This window comes from Montipora capricornis, chromosome 9, assembly GCF_036669925.1.
Source record: "Montipora capricornis isolate CH-2021 chromosome 9, ASM3666992v2, whole genome shotgun sequence".
Lineage (NCBI taxonomy): Eukaryota > Metazoa > Cnidaria > Anthozoa > Scleractinia > Acroporidae > Montipora > Montipora capricornis.
In genome coordinates this window covers 35,741,087-35,756,698 of record NC_090891.1, presented here as the reverse complement: position 1 = coordinate 35,756,698, position 15,612 = coordinate 35,741,087, and the positions used below count along the sequence as shown (strand labels likewise).

General features: G+C 40.2%; 2 protein-coding genes across 3 annotated transcripts in view; one reads left to right on the top strand and one right to left on the bottom strand.

Annotated features, from left to right (window-relative positions):
• The first annotated feature begins 275 nt into the window (after positions 1–275).
• Positions 276–9,426, top strand: LOC138017876 (dapdiamide synthesis protein DdaC-like). Its single transcript, XM_068864866.1, has 4 exons — positions 276–433; positions 6,251–6,842; positions 8,019–8,225; positions 8,554–9,426. Exons 2-4 carry the CDS (start codon positions 6,258–6,260, stop codon positions 8,950–8,952), a joined length of 1,191 nt encoding a protein of 396 aa, XP_068720967.1. The 5' UTR covers positions 276–433; positions 6,251–6,257; the 3' UTR covers positions 8,953–9,426.
• A 1,307-nt stretch (positions 9,427–10,733) lies between these two features.
• The window catches only part of LOC138017875 (beta-mannosidase-like), a 39,177-nt gene continuing 34,298 nt past the window's right edge, over positions 10,734–15,612 (bottom strand). For both annotated transcript variants that reach the window (XM_068864865.1, XM_068864864.1), the window contains exons 19-22: positions 15,159–15,260; positions 13,424–13,606; positions 12,819–12,965; positions 10,734–11,204 (exon numbers count right to left, since the gene is read on the bottom strand). In XM_068864865.1, coding sequence (XP_068720966.1) covers positions 11,118–11,204; positions 12,819–12,965; positions 13,424–13,606; positions 15,159–15,260 — 519 coding nt within the window. In that variant the 3' untranslated portion in view covers positions 10,734–11,117. The remainder of the gene's footprint in view (positions 11,205–12,818; positions 12,966–13,423; positions 13,607–15,158; positions 15,261–15,612) is intronic.

The following is a 15,612-nucleotide window of genomic DNA, read 5'->3' as shown; positions in this document are numbered from 1 at the left end:
CGCCCTGCCTGAAACGTGATCATTTTCACCGTACTCCGGGACGACGGCCAACTTTCGCGACCCACCCACCACCCCTGGTGGCGGTTGACAGCACCCTACGCTTTATCCTCGTTGCATGCCTATTGCCTCAGCAGTCGCGAAATCTTCCCATAACTTAACCTTATGCGATGAGGTAATGAGTATGCAGTGAGAATATTATACTTTTCTCTTGCAAATCACGTTATTGTAACGCAAACTAGTTTCTATTAACATAAAAAGCCTCCAGCCTCGCTTTCATTCAATGGCCTGGTAACGGAGCACAAAACTGTAAACGCAGTTGACATTGATGTGAATTAAGGGGAACCCGTAGGATACGCGATTTCAAGCACATCTACTTCGGTACAACATAAAGAGTCTCACCGCTTTCTACTGATATACTGAAGGCGAAACAAAGGTACGTGTGCTGAAAGCGTTATAATGCATCACCCTAGTCTCGCCCGTTTGGTTTCGGAATATGAGGCACGACGAGTCATATTTGGTAAGGATTGTAAAAAGACAGCAAGCTGCTTGGCTTATATATACATCAACAGAATGGTTTATAATTTTTGGAGTTTGTTCTTACCTATTAGGCTTGTACTTGAACTGAAATCAAGCAGTGCGTGCATTCTCAGGATTACTAATCAGTTCTGATTATGAAACTGAAATGCTATATGTACTGGTGTATCTAATAGACAGTAATGCTGCGGTACATTTCGTTGACGACATGAAAACAACATTAATTTTGAACCGTGAATATAGAATATAAAAAGTTACGATCAGCGACAAACATTTTGGGAGAGTTTTGCTACGTTCAAATAAATCGCAAAATCGAAAGTGACATGGCCGGAATTCAGCGGGAGCCGTGATTAAGTTACCGCGACATGTTTACTCGCCAAACAGTGAAGCATCTGTCTCAAATGATGGCAAGATACCGGGTTTTTATAAGTTTCTTTTTCTGTCAAGTGTTATAAAGTTTGACAATAAAATGAGCGAAGTCAAAACAAAGATCACAATCGCCCAATTCTTGACGTAATGACCATTTGTTTATGCAAAGTCAAAATTTACTATCCAAGATGCGTACGACGTTATTTATCACCAGGTAATTCCATCATTTTGGAAATAGCAGCTACTTTATTATTCATCGGCGTCACAATTTTTCACTGATTTTGGGGCTCATTTTGTTGAAACAGAAGTACGCTTCCAACAGGCCTGTGAACCCTTCCTGCTTACAGAGCAATACTAAAAAAATTCTCAACCTTAAGCTCGAAAATTCAATACACAACATGATATTATATGTTTCGTCGGTCGCGATCGTTTCACTGTTATCAAACCTTTTATTCGGGTGCATGTAAGGAGTGTTACATCAATGAAAGTTTGTGGTTCGAATCCTAATAAGAAAATTACACGATCATGAAATATAGAGAAAATAGAGTCAGGTTCACAACCGACGAAAAAATGGTTTTACATTAGTATTATGTCGTCATGATGACGTATTCTATTAGTGGTAGTTAAGAACATAATTTCTCAACGAAACACTCCCTCTCCTCGAAAACGGATACACGGATTCTTTGATACTCTACTGATTCCTTAGGTAGTAGCACCACCAGACGGTGAACAGGTCGTTCGACGGTGACGTAGCCTTTGCCGTCATATTTGGTAACAGGTTCGCCAGGTTTTGGATTTTTATACTTTACTTGTACCCTTCGCACGTTTCCATCGGTCCCCGGGAATGTTCTGGATACAATCCCAAGACGCCACTGGCCTCTAACCAGATTGGAATCCTGAATTAGGACAACATCTCTAGAGTTCAGATTACGGTGGGCTGTATGCCATTTTTGCCTCACAATTAAATCTGGAAAATATGTTCTGGTCCATTTCTTCCAGAAGCCATCTATTATATGTTGGATAAATTCAAAACGGTGTTTTGGAGTTGTAGATTCCTTGAAAGGACCGCTAGGTACTCGCGTGGTTGATCTGCCTAACAGAAGGTCATTCGGGCATAAATATGAGCCATCGTCGGGTCATGTTGGGTGTCTGCCTATAGGCCTTTCGTTAACGAGGTTTGCGACTTCGTAGAATACAGTTTGAAGTTCGGAGAATGTCAGAATACTTTCTCCAATAATGGCTGTAAGAGCCCTCTTAACAGATTTAATAAGAGATTCTGATGCTCCATTTTGCCATGGTGCATCAGCAGGTGTAAAGTTCCATTGAAATCCCTCCATAACTCCAAAGTTCTTCAATTGTTCCCATTCCCATGACTTTGTGACACTTTGTAATTCTCGGTTAGCTGCGACGAGCTGTGGACCGTTGTCAGAATATATCTTACATGGATATCCCCTCAATGACGCAAATTTTCTCAGTACCATCAAAAACTTCTCTGTACTGTAGTCGGGTGCCAGGTCCAGGTGAACAGCTCTCGTTGCTAAACAAGTGAAGATGACTCCATACGCTTTAGATGTGGTTCGTTTCTTAACTTCATCACGAATTGTGAAAGGACCAAATAGGTCAATGGATGTGGAATACCAAGGAGGAGCTGGTTTAAGCCTTTCTATAGGAAGATTTCCCATTACTTGTTCTGACAGTTTCTTGTCTAATCTTTTGCACACAATACAGTTGAGCTTGATGGATTTAACTAGTTTGAGTAACTTAGTTATCCAGAACTTTGAGCGAATTTTGCTGGCGGTAGTCAAAACACCGTGGTGCCCTTTCTCATGAAAGTGTCTTGAATAGAGTTTGGATAATCGATGTTGGTATGGGAGAAGTATGACGTCTCCTTTACTGTAACTCATTTCCATCCATTTCTCCTCACGACCACTTATTACATATATCCCATCGCTTCGTATACGAGGACATAAACGCTTATACTTCCCGTCTTTTACATGTTTATCCATCGTTTTTTGTGCCTCTCGAATCAAAAATATTTCTACCCTTTCGATATCTTTACTGCTTAGGTCTTGCGTGGCATTCTTAAATGTCAGTCTGGGGTTTCTTTCATAAAGCTTTAGAACTCTTGCCGTCACTCGTAGCAGCTTGTTGAGCCCATAAGTTATCAGAGAATTTTCCATTTGGTTTCAGTGTTCTACATAACAGCACACTTGGTAAACTATTAGAAATGCAGCTCACTTTGATTTCGGCTCGACGGGCGACAGATTGTCGTCGAAGTCCATTACTCGTCGCTTTTAAGATTACACCACCTGTCTTGCTCAGTATCCAATTGACTTGCCATGATTGAGCTTCATAAGGGTATATTTTGTTTAAAGATCCACTAAAACGCCATTCGCGTTACATGACTTTCGACGCCATTGCAGGCTTAGTTAATGATTCTACTTTGTCTACCAGAGAAATCTACGCATTTCCACTACCCTCTCGATCCTAAGAAAATACGCGCAGAAGGCTCTATGCACAAAGACATCACTTACCAGGGGAGTGACAGGCAAGACTTTTACCGACACGGAAAAAAATAAAACGAACAAATCCTACCCACTTTCCGACTGGGATTGCCATACCGGCAACCCAGTAATAAAGTGTTTTACAGTTTCATCGTAGTTTTTAGTCGTGGATAAGCGAAGCGTATAAACGACTATCGTTAGGGGTCAGAATATGCAAATTTGTCACTCACTCAGATGTAAACTAATCGATAAGTGAACGACCAATATCGATTTTTTAAAGATATGCCAATAGACCATTTTACAGTTGTGTGCTTAGTTACCTGGCCTTTGAATGAAAGTGAGGCTGGGGTTGACCTTGCTTTGATAGAAACCTCACAGCTTTTCTTATAAAAATTCCTACTTATTAGCATGAGAACAAAATCATTAACATAAGAAAAGCAGTGAGGTTTCTATCATAGCAAGGTCAACTCCGGCCTCACTTCCATTCAAAGGCCAGGTAACTAAGCACACAACTGTAAAATGGTCTATTTGTCACTCACTCAGTTGAATTCAAATCGATATGGCAAAGTCCGCCTTTTCGATGTAATGCCGCAACGTAATACGTTGAAATACTTTTCGACTTTTCTTCGTTCCGACGAAATTGATACACGTTGCAGTCAGCATGCAGTCTGCATGTGTTACCGCGCCATTTCTCAGTGGAAGACTAAAGGGGTCATTGTGCTGAGGAGTCTGCTATGTGCGTTAAAAATGAATGCGAAGAGACATTTGCTCGTCGATCCACCAAGTTCAATTCCCTTCCCTCGCTCCGCAGGTCAATTCCCAACAGATTGACCTGCTCTCAACTGAGCGGCCTCATAGTTGAGTTAGTGGATAGAATGGAGAATTGCACCGGCATTGCATTGCTCTTGGGTTCGAATTCTGTTGAAGCCAGCTGAATTTTTCAGGTGTCTATAAGTGCGAGGATTACTGATTATCTTGGCAAATTATTGCTGTTTGCATCTATTAACAGCTGAATTTGTCCTCAGTACAATGTCTGTGACAACTGACTATTTTGATTCTTTAGGGGTAAACACGAATATTTATTCAAGTCACTGACAACATCCCAGGTCACCCAAAATGAGTAAATGACCCTAAACCGCTTAAAATGCTCCTTCCTTTTCAGGCCTAGTTTTTTTTGGTAATAACCACCGTAGTTACTAGCCATAAATTAGATTGATGTTTCGTGGCAAGCGTAGTCAGCAAAAGGAAAGATCAGTTCAGTGTTCCTCATAAGATTATGAACGCCAATATGTAAAGATATTTTGGCCAACTTTAGATGTCTGTTTGAAACATTTGATGCGTTTTGATACGCTTCCATAATTCGTCCTCAGTAAACTTGAACTATTACAGAAGGTACGACGTTCCGAAATAAGAAATTAAAAAATATCTTTTTCTCGCATCGCTGGTGCCATTGGGGCTTAAGTCACACGTGCCTCTTCATCACGCTTCCTTCGACGGGAATATCGAGTGCGTCATGGCGAATCCTGATCTGATATTTTTTCGTATAAAGAGCTTGCATAGTTCCACTTGATAAACTGCCGTTTTCCATTTCATTCTCCTTCTTCCCTAAATAAAGCAATGAACAAATAATGCCAAAATCCTTCAAGTTTGTCAGTACATCTTCACAGATTGAAAACTTAATATATACTATGCGAGATGATAAAACAAAAGGTGTAAAAGTGTACATGTAAATGGTGACAAATATAAATAAATAGTTTTAAAGATCAGAAATCAGCCGACGCAGCGAAAAGGCAATTATCAGATCTAAGCAACAAAATCGATCACACTCTTCATCCTGTGTTCAAGATCTAGAGTCGTAAAATTTCTGAAGTCCTCAAGATGTGTGAGTCCAAATCGCCTATAATTAGCCAACAATGCGTTGTGTACAATTACCAATGTGCAGTGTATGTTCAGCATTCGGCAAGCACTTAAAGAACGACCACGGTCTGGAAACCATCGGTCACGTCACCAACAATTTTTCTGTTTTGAAGAAGTGCAACAGAAAACTGGACTGTCTGATTTATGAAATGTTATTCATAAAGAAGAAGAGGCCATGCTTAAATACACAATCAGATTCCATACGCGCAAAACTATTTATTTAAAGTTGTCACCGTTTTACATGTACACTTCTACACCTTTTGTTTTATCACCTCGCATGCTATATATTAAGTTTTCAATTTTATTCTCTCTTCATTTGAAAATGATGACATGGAGTCGTCAAAACGTTGCGTAAAACTTCCCCAAAACTTCTTTGGCTTATTTTTATCCTTAAATGTTTAATCAAATTTAACCTTATTCGAATAATAATAACAACAATAATAATAATAATAATAATAATAATAACAACAATAATAATAATAATAATAATAATAATAATAATAATAATAATAATAACAACTTTATTTAAGAGTCAATGGATTTAGGAAAAGAGCACCAATTGGGGACACTAACGAAGTTAACTCAAATGAAATCAAATATTGGTTTTTGTGAAGAGGGGAAAACCGGAGTACCCGAAAAAAAACCTCTCGGAGCAGAGAAGAGAACCAACAAACTCAACCCACATATGACGACTGAAATGATCCCGGGCTACACTGCATTGTGGGAAGCGAAAGCTCTCACCACTGCGCCACCCCTGCTCCCAAGATTTTAAGTCCAAAACAATAAGGGCGTCAATAGCTTTTTTAATGACCCACTCCCGCGAATTATCGACAACAAACGTCCCGCAATCACGCAGGAAACATAAACTTAGCTGGAATTTACTGGTGCACGAGCTTAATTTGTACACCTATCACTTGTCTCAACAGAAAGACCATGAGAGTTTGTCAATTGCGTCAGCTTCGGATTACAATCCCCAGATTTGCTACATTCCTTTCCGATGCCTCCCGAAAAACACCTTTTGGCACAGCAGGTTACATTCGCCTATCTTCAACACAAGCAAGCATCCAAAGAGTCAGCTTCAAGCCTGTGCCTATAAAAGAGCTAACGCCTAACTTGAAGTCGAGGCTTAGAGACAGACCTTTTATGGTGGGTTCAAGAGGCAAAGGCTTCCCAGAATACCTTGCAGAGCCAAGAGAGTCGTTGCCACATGCGTTTTTTGTTCATAACCCGTACCATTCCTCTCTGGCAGAACTAGCCGCGCAGTGTATGGAATATGTTGAAGAAAACCTCACACATGACCCTGCTATATTATTCCGAAATCTACCAGCTCAAACTGCTCAGGATTTTTCGACCATTGCTAAGGCGGTTCCATGGCAACGATTGGAGTATAAAGGTGCGCCAAACTACCGCAATAAAGTTGACAAGGATGCAAGGACCTACACTGCTAATGATGATCCGAGTCATTTATCAATAACACCTCACAACGAATTATCGTATACAGACGCATACCCATCAAAGGTAAGAATGGTTCAGTAATCGATGTCGTTTTCACGACAGTGAACTCTCGACCACACTCAAGGCCAGCTTGCGATGTCTGCCTGAGACAGGTGAACGATTTACAGAGAGACAGTAACTTACTAAATGATTCGAAATAAAGTAGCTGGGCCGAATGCTGGAGGGACGATGGATGGTTCGCTCCAACCCCCTGTAAAATTTAAAAAACGGTTATACACGCGTGGTTTGTGACAAAAAATTAAAAGGACAAACATCGCCTAGCTAAGAATAATCCTTGTTTAAAATTACAAAGTAATTCTTTCAAAGACATTAACCTAGAATGATGACCTCGATGATCCTACACTCGAAATTTACTTTTCCAACGTTTACCTTTTAAATCTCCAGCGGGAAATGCACCTAGACCCCGTAGAGTGGTCTGCCCAATTTTCCGAACCTCAACTGACGAAATCCTGGATTCGCCTCAGAGTAGATATGAAAGATTCAACTGACGTAAGAACGGGGTTCGCAGCCGCAAACAAACAAATGAATTGAAGAAACTGATCAAGCGGCAAGCAAACCAAGGGAACCCGGCCATAATCGGACAGATGGACGGTCTGACGCACGAGCGGAAGACGCAAACGTAGTACGGGCAGCAAAAAGGAATTTAAAAAGTAATTAAACGGAGGAGAGATAAAAACGGATCAGCTGAAAAACACAAAGGACCTCACGTAGACTAAGATCATGATCGACCCACAAACTTACTAATGAACTCATAAGAGGATGACAAACGTTCGGAAAGATGGATAGCAATGCGGACAAAAGAAGAAAAGATCAACGGATATGCAGACCGACTGCCCAACGAAAAGACGAATAAACGACCAAACGAAAAAGTGAGGAAGAGATTATTAATTGACAAATTAAAGAATTATTTCATTCAATTCTCCATCCATTGAATAATGGATTCGCGTAGTAAGCGAACAAAAACTACCCATGCTTGCGTCGCAAAAATCAAAAAAACCATGCATATAGACCCATTTCAGTAATTCCCAATCTGGAGGACAAAACAATGGTTGTTCTGTCCACTGTAAGAAACAAACCTTTCAAATGCAAAACAATCTTATTGTTTTGTTCTCCAGACTGGGAATTAACTGAAAGGGGTCTGTTCAGTTTTTAAGCTTCTCTGTTCCTCTTTCTTTACAGATTTTCTTTTTTTGTGTGCAAGAGCCCGGTGAGGGCTGCGGAGGTGAAACACCGTTGGTTAGAAACAGCGAACTTCTCGCCAAATTGGATCCTGATGTTGTACGAAAGTTTGATGAGAAACAAGTGCGATACGTCAGATACTTGCCCGACAAGTCCAATGAAGAATACTTAAACTGGCAACAGGTGTATCAAACAGACAACAGAGAGGTAAACAACACGAACAAAAACGTCTAACTAATTTTCTTTGCTTTCCGAAGCCACTAAGGTAGGTATTAAAACAAGGACCATATCTTGTAGTGAATCGGTCTTCTCCGCCATTAGAGATTTAAGTAGACCAGAGCTAAGTTAAACGAAATTAAGTACGTTTCGAGATAATGACAAGCTTAAAGCAACGATAGAATCCGAGAGTGTCAAAGTGCCAAGTCTTTCTAAGTTTACCTTTGAACTCGCTATGGAACCGAGAGTGAACACAACTCGAAAATGACCTCTTGATTCTTGATACCACATCACAGAGGCCTCTGCTCGTATTTTACAGGCTGTAGAAGCACAAGCCAAAAAACAAGGCAGTAATATTACATGGGATCCCTCTGGAGATTTGTACGTCTGGCAAAACAGACCGGCTAGTATTAACCATCCAATAACGGGCCAAAAGACCTGGTTTAATCAAGTAATAACATCTAACGCAACGTATTTCCGCTTGCTGCCAAAGTTTGATGGGATTCCGGACAACAAACTACCCAGTAATACCTATTACGGTGACGGAAGCGCGATTGAGCCAGCGGTATTGCAACACATTGTGGCCAGCAAATGGTCATGCGCAGTCGGATTTAAATGGAAGAAGGGCGATTTATTAGTCCTGGATAACTTGGCTGTGCAGCATGGAAGAGTTGGATTCAAAGGGGACAGACAGATATTAGCTTGCATGACAGTGTAACAACTTGAAAGTATAATATCGAGTAGCTTATTGATTCTATGGCTGTTTTGAATCGAAACTGAGATCTTGGAATAGTCGAACAGTGGAATAGTCTTCCTGAAACATTAAGGCAAGCAGAATCTCTACGTAATTTTAAGTCTCTTTTACACAGTTATTATAAGAGCAAGTAAGACACGGCATTCATGGAAAACAGGCTTTTTGCTTTGTATATACTTAATTGAATAATTTTAATACTGTAATTTAGTTGAATCAAAGCAACTTAAGTTTTTTTTTATTTTTCATGCCTGATGAATTTTTGTAAAACCGTGTATAAATAAAGATTGACTGAAACCAACCTCGTTCCAGGGGTTTTCCCTGCCTAGGGCGCCTGGCCCCTCCTCGGCGGAGAAAACTCCTGGAAGCGAGGTTGGAATCGAAACGAAAATTGAAAGGAACTTGTAACAAGGTGACATATTATACGGTAGCACAAACCTATACGAGTATCAATTCACATGACTCGTCCCCATAGTTTTTCCTTCACCCTGCAAAGAAATCCAAGGAAGTTCGAAACTGTGAAAACCATTAAAATTATGTAGTGGACCCCATCAAAACAAACCATAAACTTACGACTGAGGGTTGCTTATGACGTGAGACACATAGTCACGCTCAACAGTTTTTTTGGTCTCTGGGCAACTATGGCATATGACCAAGGAGCAATGAGTTTCCTTGCGCTTTAGAGCGATTTTCAATTGACTGTCGTAAAGCCAAAACCAAAGTAATTACTTTAGCCAATCAGAAAGGACAGGGGCAATCCGGTAAACCAATCAAAACTCGAAGTAATTACACGTAGCCAGCACGTAGCCCACACAAAGCGCGGGAAAATGTGCACGCGCGAGCCACGATTGGTTTTGGTTTCACTTCTGATTGGTTGAAAAAGTGGCGCGAGAACTTTGAACCAATCACTGAGTGAACTAATCATAAAGCAAAGCAATTTGCTAATTATTTTCGACACTCAATTGAAAACCACTCTATCACAATATTAGGAGGGAATGGTTGGTGCAGCATTTCCTCTATGCTAACGTGCTCAGGTTTCTATGTGCTATCGTAAGGAGGTCGAGCAAAAGACGTTCGTTACTCAAGGACGGAACCGGAAGTGAACTTTACGCTTTAACCCAATCATTTCTAACAGATAACCGATGCTTAGCAATTTAAGTGAGGTAGTGTTAAGACAAGTTAAAAAGGAAAACAGCTCACTTCGGGTTGCCATTCTGGCCCAAAAACGTCATGCGTACTAGCTTCCTATATATTAACAGGCACCTTAAGATTTAAAATGTAGCATTTATATCAGCAAAACAATGGCTTTGCACGTGCGTTTTCAACTTTTGTCATTTTCTTTCCCGTTTCCTGCAAAATCTGCAACTTAACATAACCAAAGCGTGAACACACATGCGCATGAATGTCAGTGGGTAGTTCTGCTGGCTCTTAAAAATCGCGAAAAAGTTTTTAAAAAAGTGAACTTGCAATTTTCCATTACGGTTGGTTGCCTCTCTCCAATTGGCTTTCTTTTACATGTCTTATGACACCCAGTCCCGTAAATCAAGTGATCCATGATCCTCGCAGCTCAAGCTTCACTTGATTTCATATCCGCATTTCAATATATGATTCATTTCATTTTTCATTTCATCGTTAGCCCCGTAAATGTCACGCACTTTCATCAAAGTTCTACTCAATCGAAATTGTACTTTCCATGTAGCTCAACACAACCGTCAACGTGTAAACATTACCTCGAATAAAGAAAGGCATTTTACCAAACCTTTTTATTTATTTCAACTGTTTTTTAAATCGACATTAATTCTTTACACTACTGCAATAAATTGCGGTGAAGTGTATTGTTTTAAGATCATTCATTTTTTCATTCACGCGTTCATCCAAAATGGCGACTAATCCTGTAGCTATTCCAGATTGCTATTTTCATTGGTTCCTATGACCTGCAGATCCTTTTGTTATCAGGTGCATTGTTTCTGCTGCTGTATCATCTATTGAGTCCCATTCTCCAATCACAGACCGCATCTGGAAAGGTACAGGATCTCCTAAAACGGCAACCTATGTTATTAATTTTCTCAATGGCCTTTTCATTGGTTGAATGTTACTTGATTTTGCAGCTTGTCGATGGTGAGCAAACCAGTTCAAGTGTAGAGATCATATAGAGACTTGACGTAAAGACTTTTCTCCAGGTCGCTCGCTGTCGTTTCTTGCCAACTGTAGAACAAAACCTGCAACACAAAAACAGCGTGAGCGAGAGAAAGCATGGCCAAGGTTTTGTATTTTTGGTCGTATTTGATGCGATTACAACCATGCTGTTAATATGTGGTGGTGGTGGTGATGATGATGAGGAGGATGATCTTGATGAAGATGTTGATGTGACAAATTATTCGCCAATTAGGATTCGAGTTCTGTTTTTTCCATAGTTCACCGTTTTTACCGACATCTAAAGCACTTCAATGCCCCCAGAGAAAATGATTTAAAGTGCTACTAAGGAGAAAACTTTTTGAAATACATTTGATTACAAAAATGAGCGATATTCCAGGACGTTTCGAAGTCATCTTGACTTCACTTTCAAGTGATAAACGTAATGGTCCTTTCAAGTTTAAATTACGTGGTTGTTTATATCGTCAGCCAACGAATTAGTGTGCGCGCGATTAAATGTTCTAAACAAATACTTTATTAATCAGTGTCACAACATCAGAGTCACGCTTTCAACAGACCTGTTTATTTTCGTGATTTATGCACTCACTGTGGGCCTATTTGCCACCACGGACGGACGGACGGACGGACGGACGGTCGCTCGCTCGCTCGCTCACTCACTCACTCACTCACTCACTCACTCACTCACTCACTCTTACAACCCGGTGACATAGTGTGTAGTGCACTTAAAGTGCACTACCACAAAAATCAAAGCTCAGAATTTTGCCAGTCAGGTGTTAAGCGAACACAATTTCAAAATGTGAAGAAAAAGAGGAGGTGATCTTTTGATCGTAGTAGCACTTTAAAGTCCTTAATCCCTTTATTGTGATCATTAACGCCATTCCAAAAATAAGCAGAAAATTGGTTTGTTGAAGATGGTACTATTCAACAATTATTATATGGCTTGTGTTTGTAGCCGATATAACGTGCGCTCTGATTGGCTAATCGTGACTAAATTGTAGGGCATTATTCTCCCGTAATGCCCACGGGCCGATTACGGTCGTTTTTGTAGGGACCTCGCTCCCCAGTTCGGCCCTCGCGCTCGGTTAGTAAGAAGTTATTATTCGCCGAAGGCGAAGTGAATATTGGTGAATACATACCGAGGCGTAGTCGAGGTAAACATACCCCAATATTCACTAAGCCTGGGGCAAATAATTGTTTTAGTGTAATTTTCGACGGTGAATATGCACGAAAAGTGCTTGATTAGCTTAGCAGCCGCGCCTCCAAAATGTTATATTCACCGGGTAGCGCGGTGAATATGACACTAAATTCTTTTAGTATAAATACACAGGTGATTATACAAAATCGCGCTGTCATTGGCTCGCTATCTCGGATTATCAGCCGATAATCACCTCGACGGACAAAATGGCTGCCAGTAGTCGTTTTGCCACTGTAAGTGAAGATGATTTCGCGTTGAAATGATTTTTTCTCTCTTTTTTGAAATAATCACCTCAGGCAAAGTGATTATCGGTGAATATTCACCTCGACTTCGTCTCGGTGAATATTCACCGATAATCACTTCGCCTTCGGCGAATAATTGTTAAATATTCACCGCTGAACAATTATACTAAATTTGACTAGTAGTGATTATATTAGAAGTATATTTGATTAGTAGTGATTGAAACATGAAAATAACTGTCTACCGTCTTGGAAGGCTCAGTAAGAAGAAATCCATTCTCCGAGAAGCGCCCACGGACATCCTTGGCGACCAACCACACAAAGCAAGCGGGCGACTGGGCCTGAATAGACACGCTGAACTCTGCCTTCGAGTTCTGACGAACTTTAACAACCTGAAGAATAAAGTTGATCAAGCTGTCACCTGAAATACATGCTTTTTGAGCAAGAGCTGGATTCGAACGAATGTGCCTGGTATATACAGGGCCCGTTATCACTTGACAATGAATGTCAAAGCAAAACCTACATAACTGCAAAAAGAAGGCAAGACTCTTTTTCAGTTTGATTTAGCAATCGATATGTCGTACATCCGAGGGCAGTGGAGTTCTTCTTCAAGGGATCATCAATTAAGAAAACACCAAATTAGGACCAATAAAAAAACCTGCAAACTTGCAATTGGCTCACTAACCTGATACAAAATTCATCATATCGAATGACATATATATGATTGCTGTTGCATCAAAGTCTACCTCAAACTCTCTTGTGTCTGGTTTTATCGGCTCTACACAGACTCACAGAACACACGAATTGGAGTCTGACAAAAAGCAAAGAAAAGACTTCTAAAAATACTAACCTTTAACTGCGGATCATTTAAGCCGACGGCTTGAGACAAGCTGGTAGGGTAAAATACGTTTGTTGGTCCCAGGTTCTTTCCAGTACTTAAGTCAGCGGGAGTCGTGGTGATGACACAGTGACGAGAGCTGACACATCTGCTTGTTTTTATCAAAGTTTTTAAGTCTTCCGAATAAACGAGTTTCTGCAATGAAAAGGAAGATATAAAGGGCGATCAGAATCTCAAGAAAATTATACGCACTTGGTTCAAATTTATTCATTAAACCTGGGCGCACAACCTTCCTCACAACGCCAAAACTTTCATAAATGCATATTTAAGGCATGGCCTCATTTAATTTTGTCTCTTAATCTCAAGAGGAGTTTCACTCAGTTGAAAAAATGCAGAAATTTAACCGAGGATACAACCTTGAAGCCCGAGGATACAGCCTTGAATATTGGTAGAGAAAACTGGGCCATTAAATCAGTTTTAGACGAAATAGAGCGGTTTTGAAATGAGTGTCGTAAAACCAAAACCAAAGTAATTACTTTGGCCAATCAAAAAGGACGGAGACAATCCAGTGAACCAATCAAAACTCGAAGTAATTACACGTTGCCCACACAAAGCGCGGGAAAATGTGCACGCACAAGCCACGATTGGTTTTGGTTTCCCTTCTGATTGGTTGAAAAAGTGGTGCGAGAACTTTGAACCAATCACTGAGTGAAGTAATACAAGACCAAAATAATTCTCTAATTACTTTCGACACTCAATTGAAAACCGCTCTAACTGAGTGATTCTTTAACTTAACTGGACGATTTAAGCAATTGTCACTTTGTAGACACCTGAAAAATTCAGGTGGCTCCAACGGGACTCGAACCCATGACCTCTGTGACGCTGGTTCAGTGCTCTACCAACTGAGTTATGAAGCCACACAGTTGGCAGCAGGTAAATTTGTTGGGCTCATAAGTTCCCGTGAAAGGAATGATCTTTCAGGTGTCTATAAAGTGACAATTGCTTGAATTGTCCAGTTAAGTGGAAGGACGACTTAGTTCTTTCGTCTAAAACCCGCAGTTCCAATACACTTTCCTTATAAAACAGTTTTACAATAAATTTGGTATCAAAGAGCTCTTGGGAACCTTTTTTCCCAAAATCATTGGATCCTGCTCTTCTTAATAGGCCATTTCCGAGTGTCTGCCTCCTTTTCAAAGCAAGTCTTAAGTGTGAAGTCTAATTGCAAAGCAATTAGTTCTACTTTACATATGAATGGAAACTTATTTTCATAAGAAAGACTTCGCACTTAGACTCGCTTTGAAAAGGAGGCAGACATGAACTCGGAAATGGCCTATTCAGGTCCCTCCCAGATGCTTAAATTCAGATGATAATAACTTGGTGTTCTTTTATCCTTGAAATGACGAACAGGTTTGACCTTGTCCACAAACTCGATGACGAAATTTTGTCCAGAAAAATTATTGTCAAATGCTTCAATTCGTTGTGTAGATCTTTGCATTATTGAGTTTTCTTGAGGCAAAAATAAACGCACACCACCTGCCAATTAATGTCAACAGAAGCTATTATCGCCTGTTAATGTCAAATATTAATATAATTGTCGTTCTTGAATGTTTCGTTTGGTGTTAATAAAACTATGTTCATTTTAATGATAAAACTAAAAAGAAATGAAGATTTCTGTAAATGAACATCAAGAGGTATAAATAATACCCATTCAATGTTTTGTGAATTCACGAACAAAGCTGGGACTTACCGATGACTGAGGATGTATGTTAAATGTGACGTTCTTGCTGGACAGCGGCTTAAATGAAGACCACGCCCAAGCCTTCAAGGAAACAGCACCCTTAACTATGGGCTACAGAGAGGCAACGAAAATACGTTAGTTAAGTAGGCCAGTCGACTACTGACAGTGAATTTTCTTTCTCCGTTCTTCATCGTTAAGAGTAGGAGGAGATCTCTTCGTTTTTCCCGCTCGCTCCCTAACTCTGTCCTATTTCATTTTTGGAATGATTCTAACCGCTCCCCGGCAATCTCATTTTCCATGTTCTCTCGCAAATTATTGCACTCTCATGACGATTTCGCCACTTTTCAATATCTGAACTACCGCAACTGGCGCGTTTTACATAATTAAGTTCAGTGAAGAATACGGAGACTATGGAAACGACTATGACTTTGGATTTTCAGGAAAGGGGAGGGGGGTATACTCT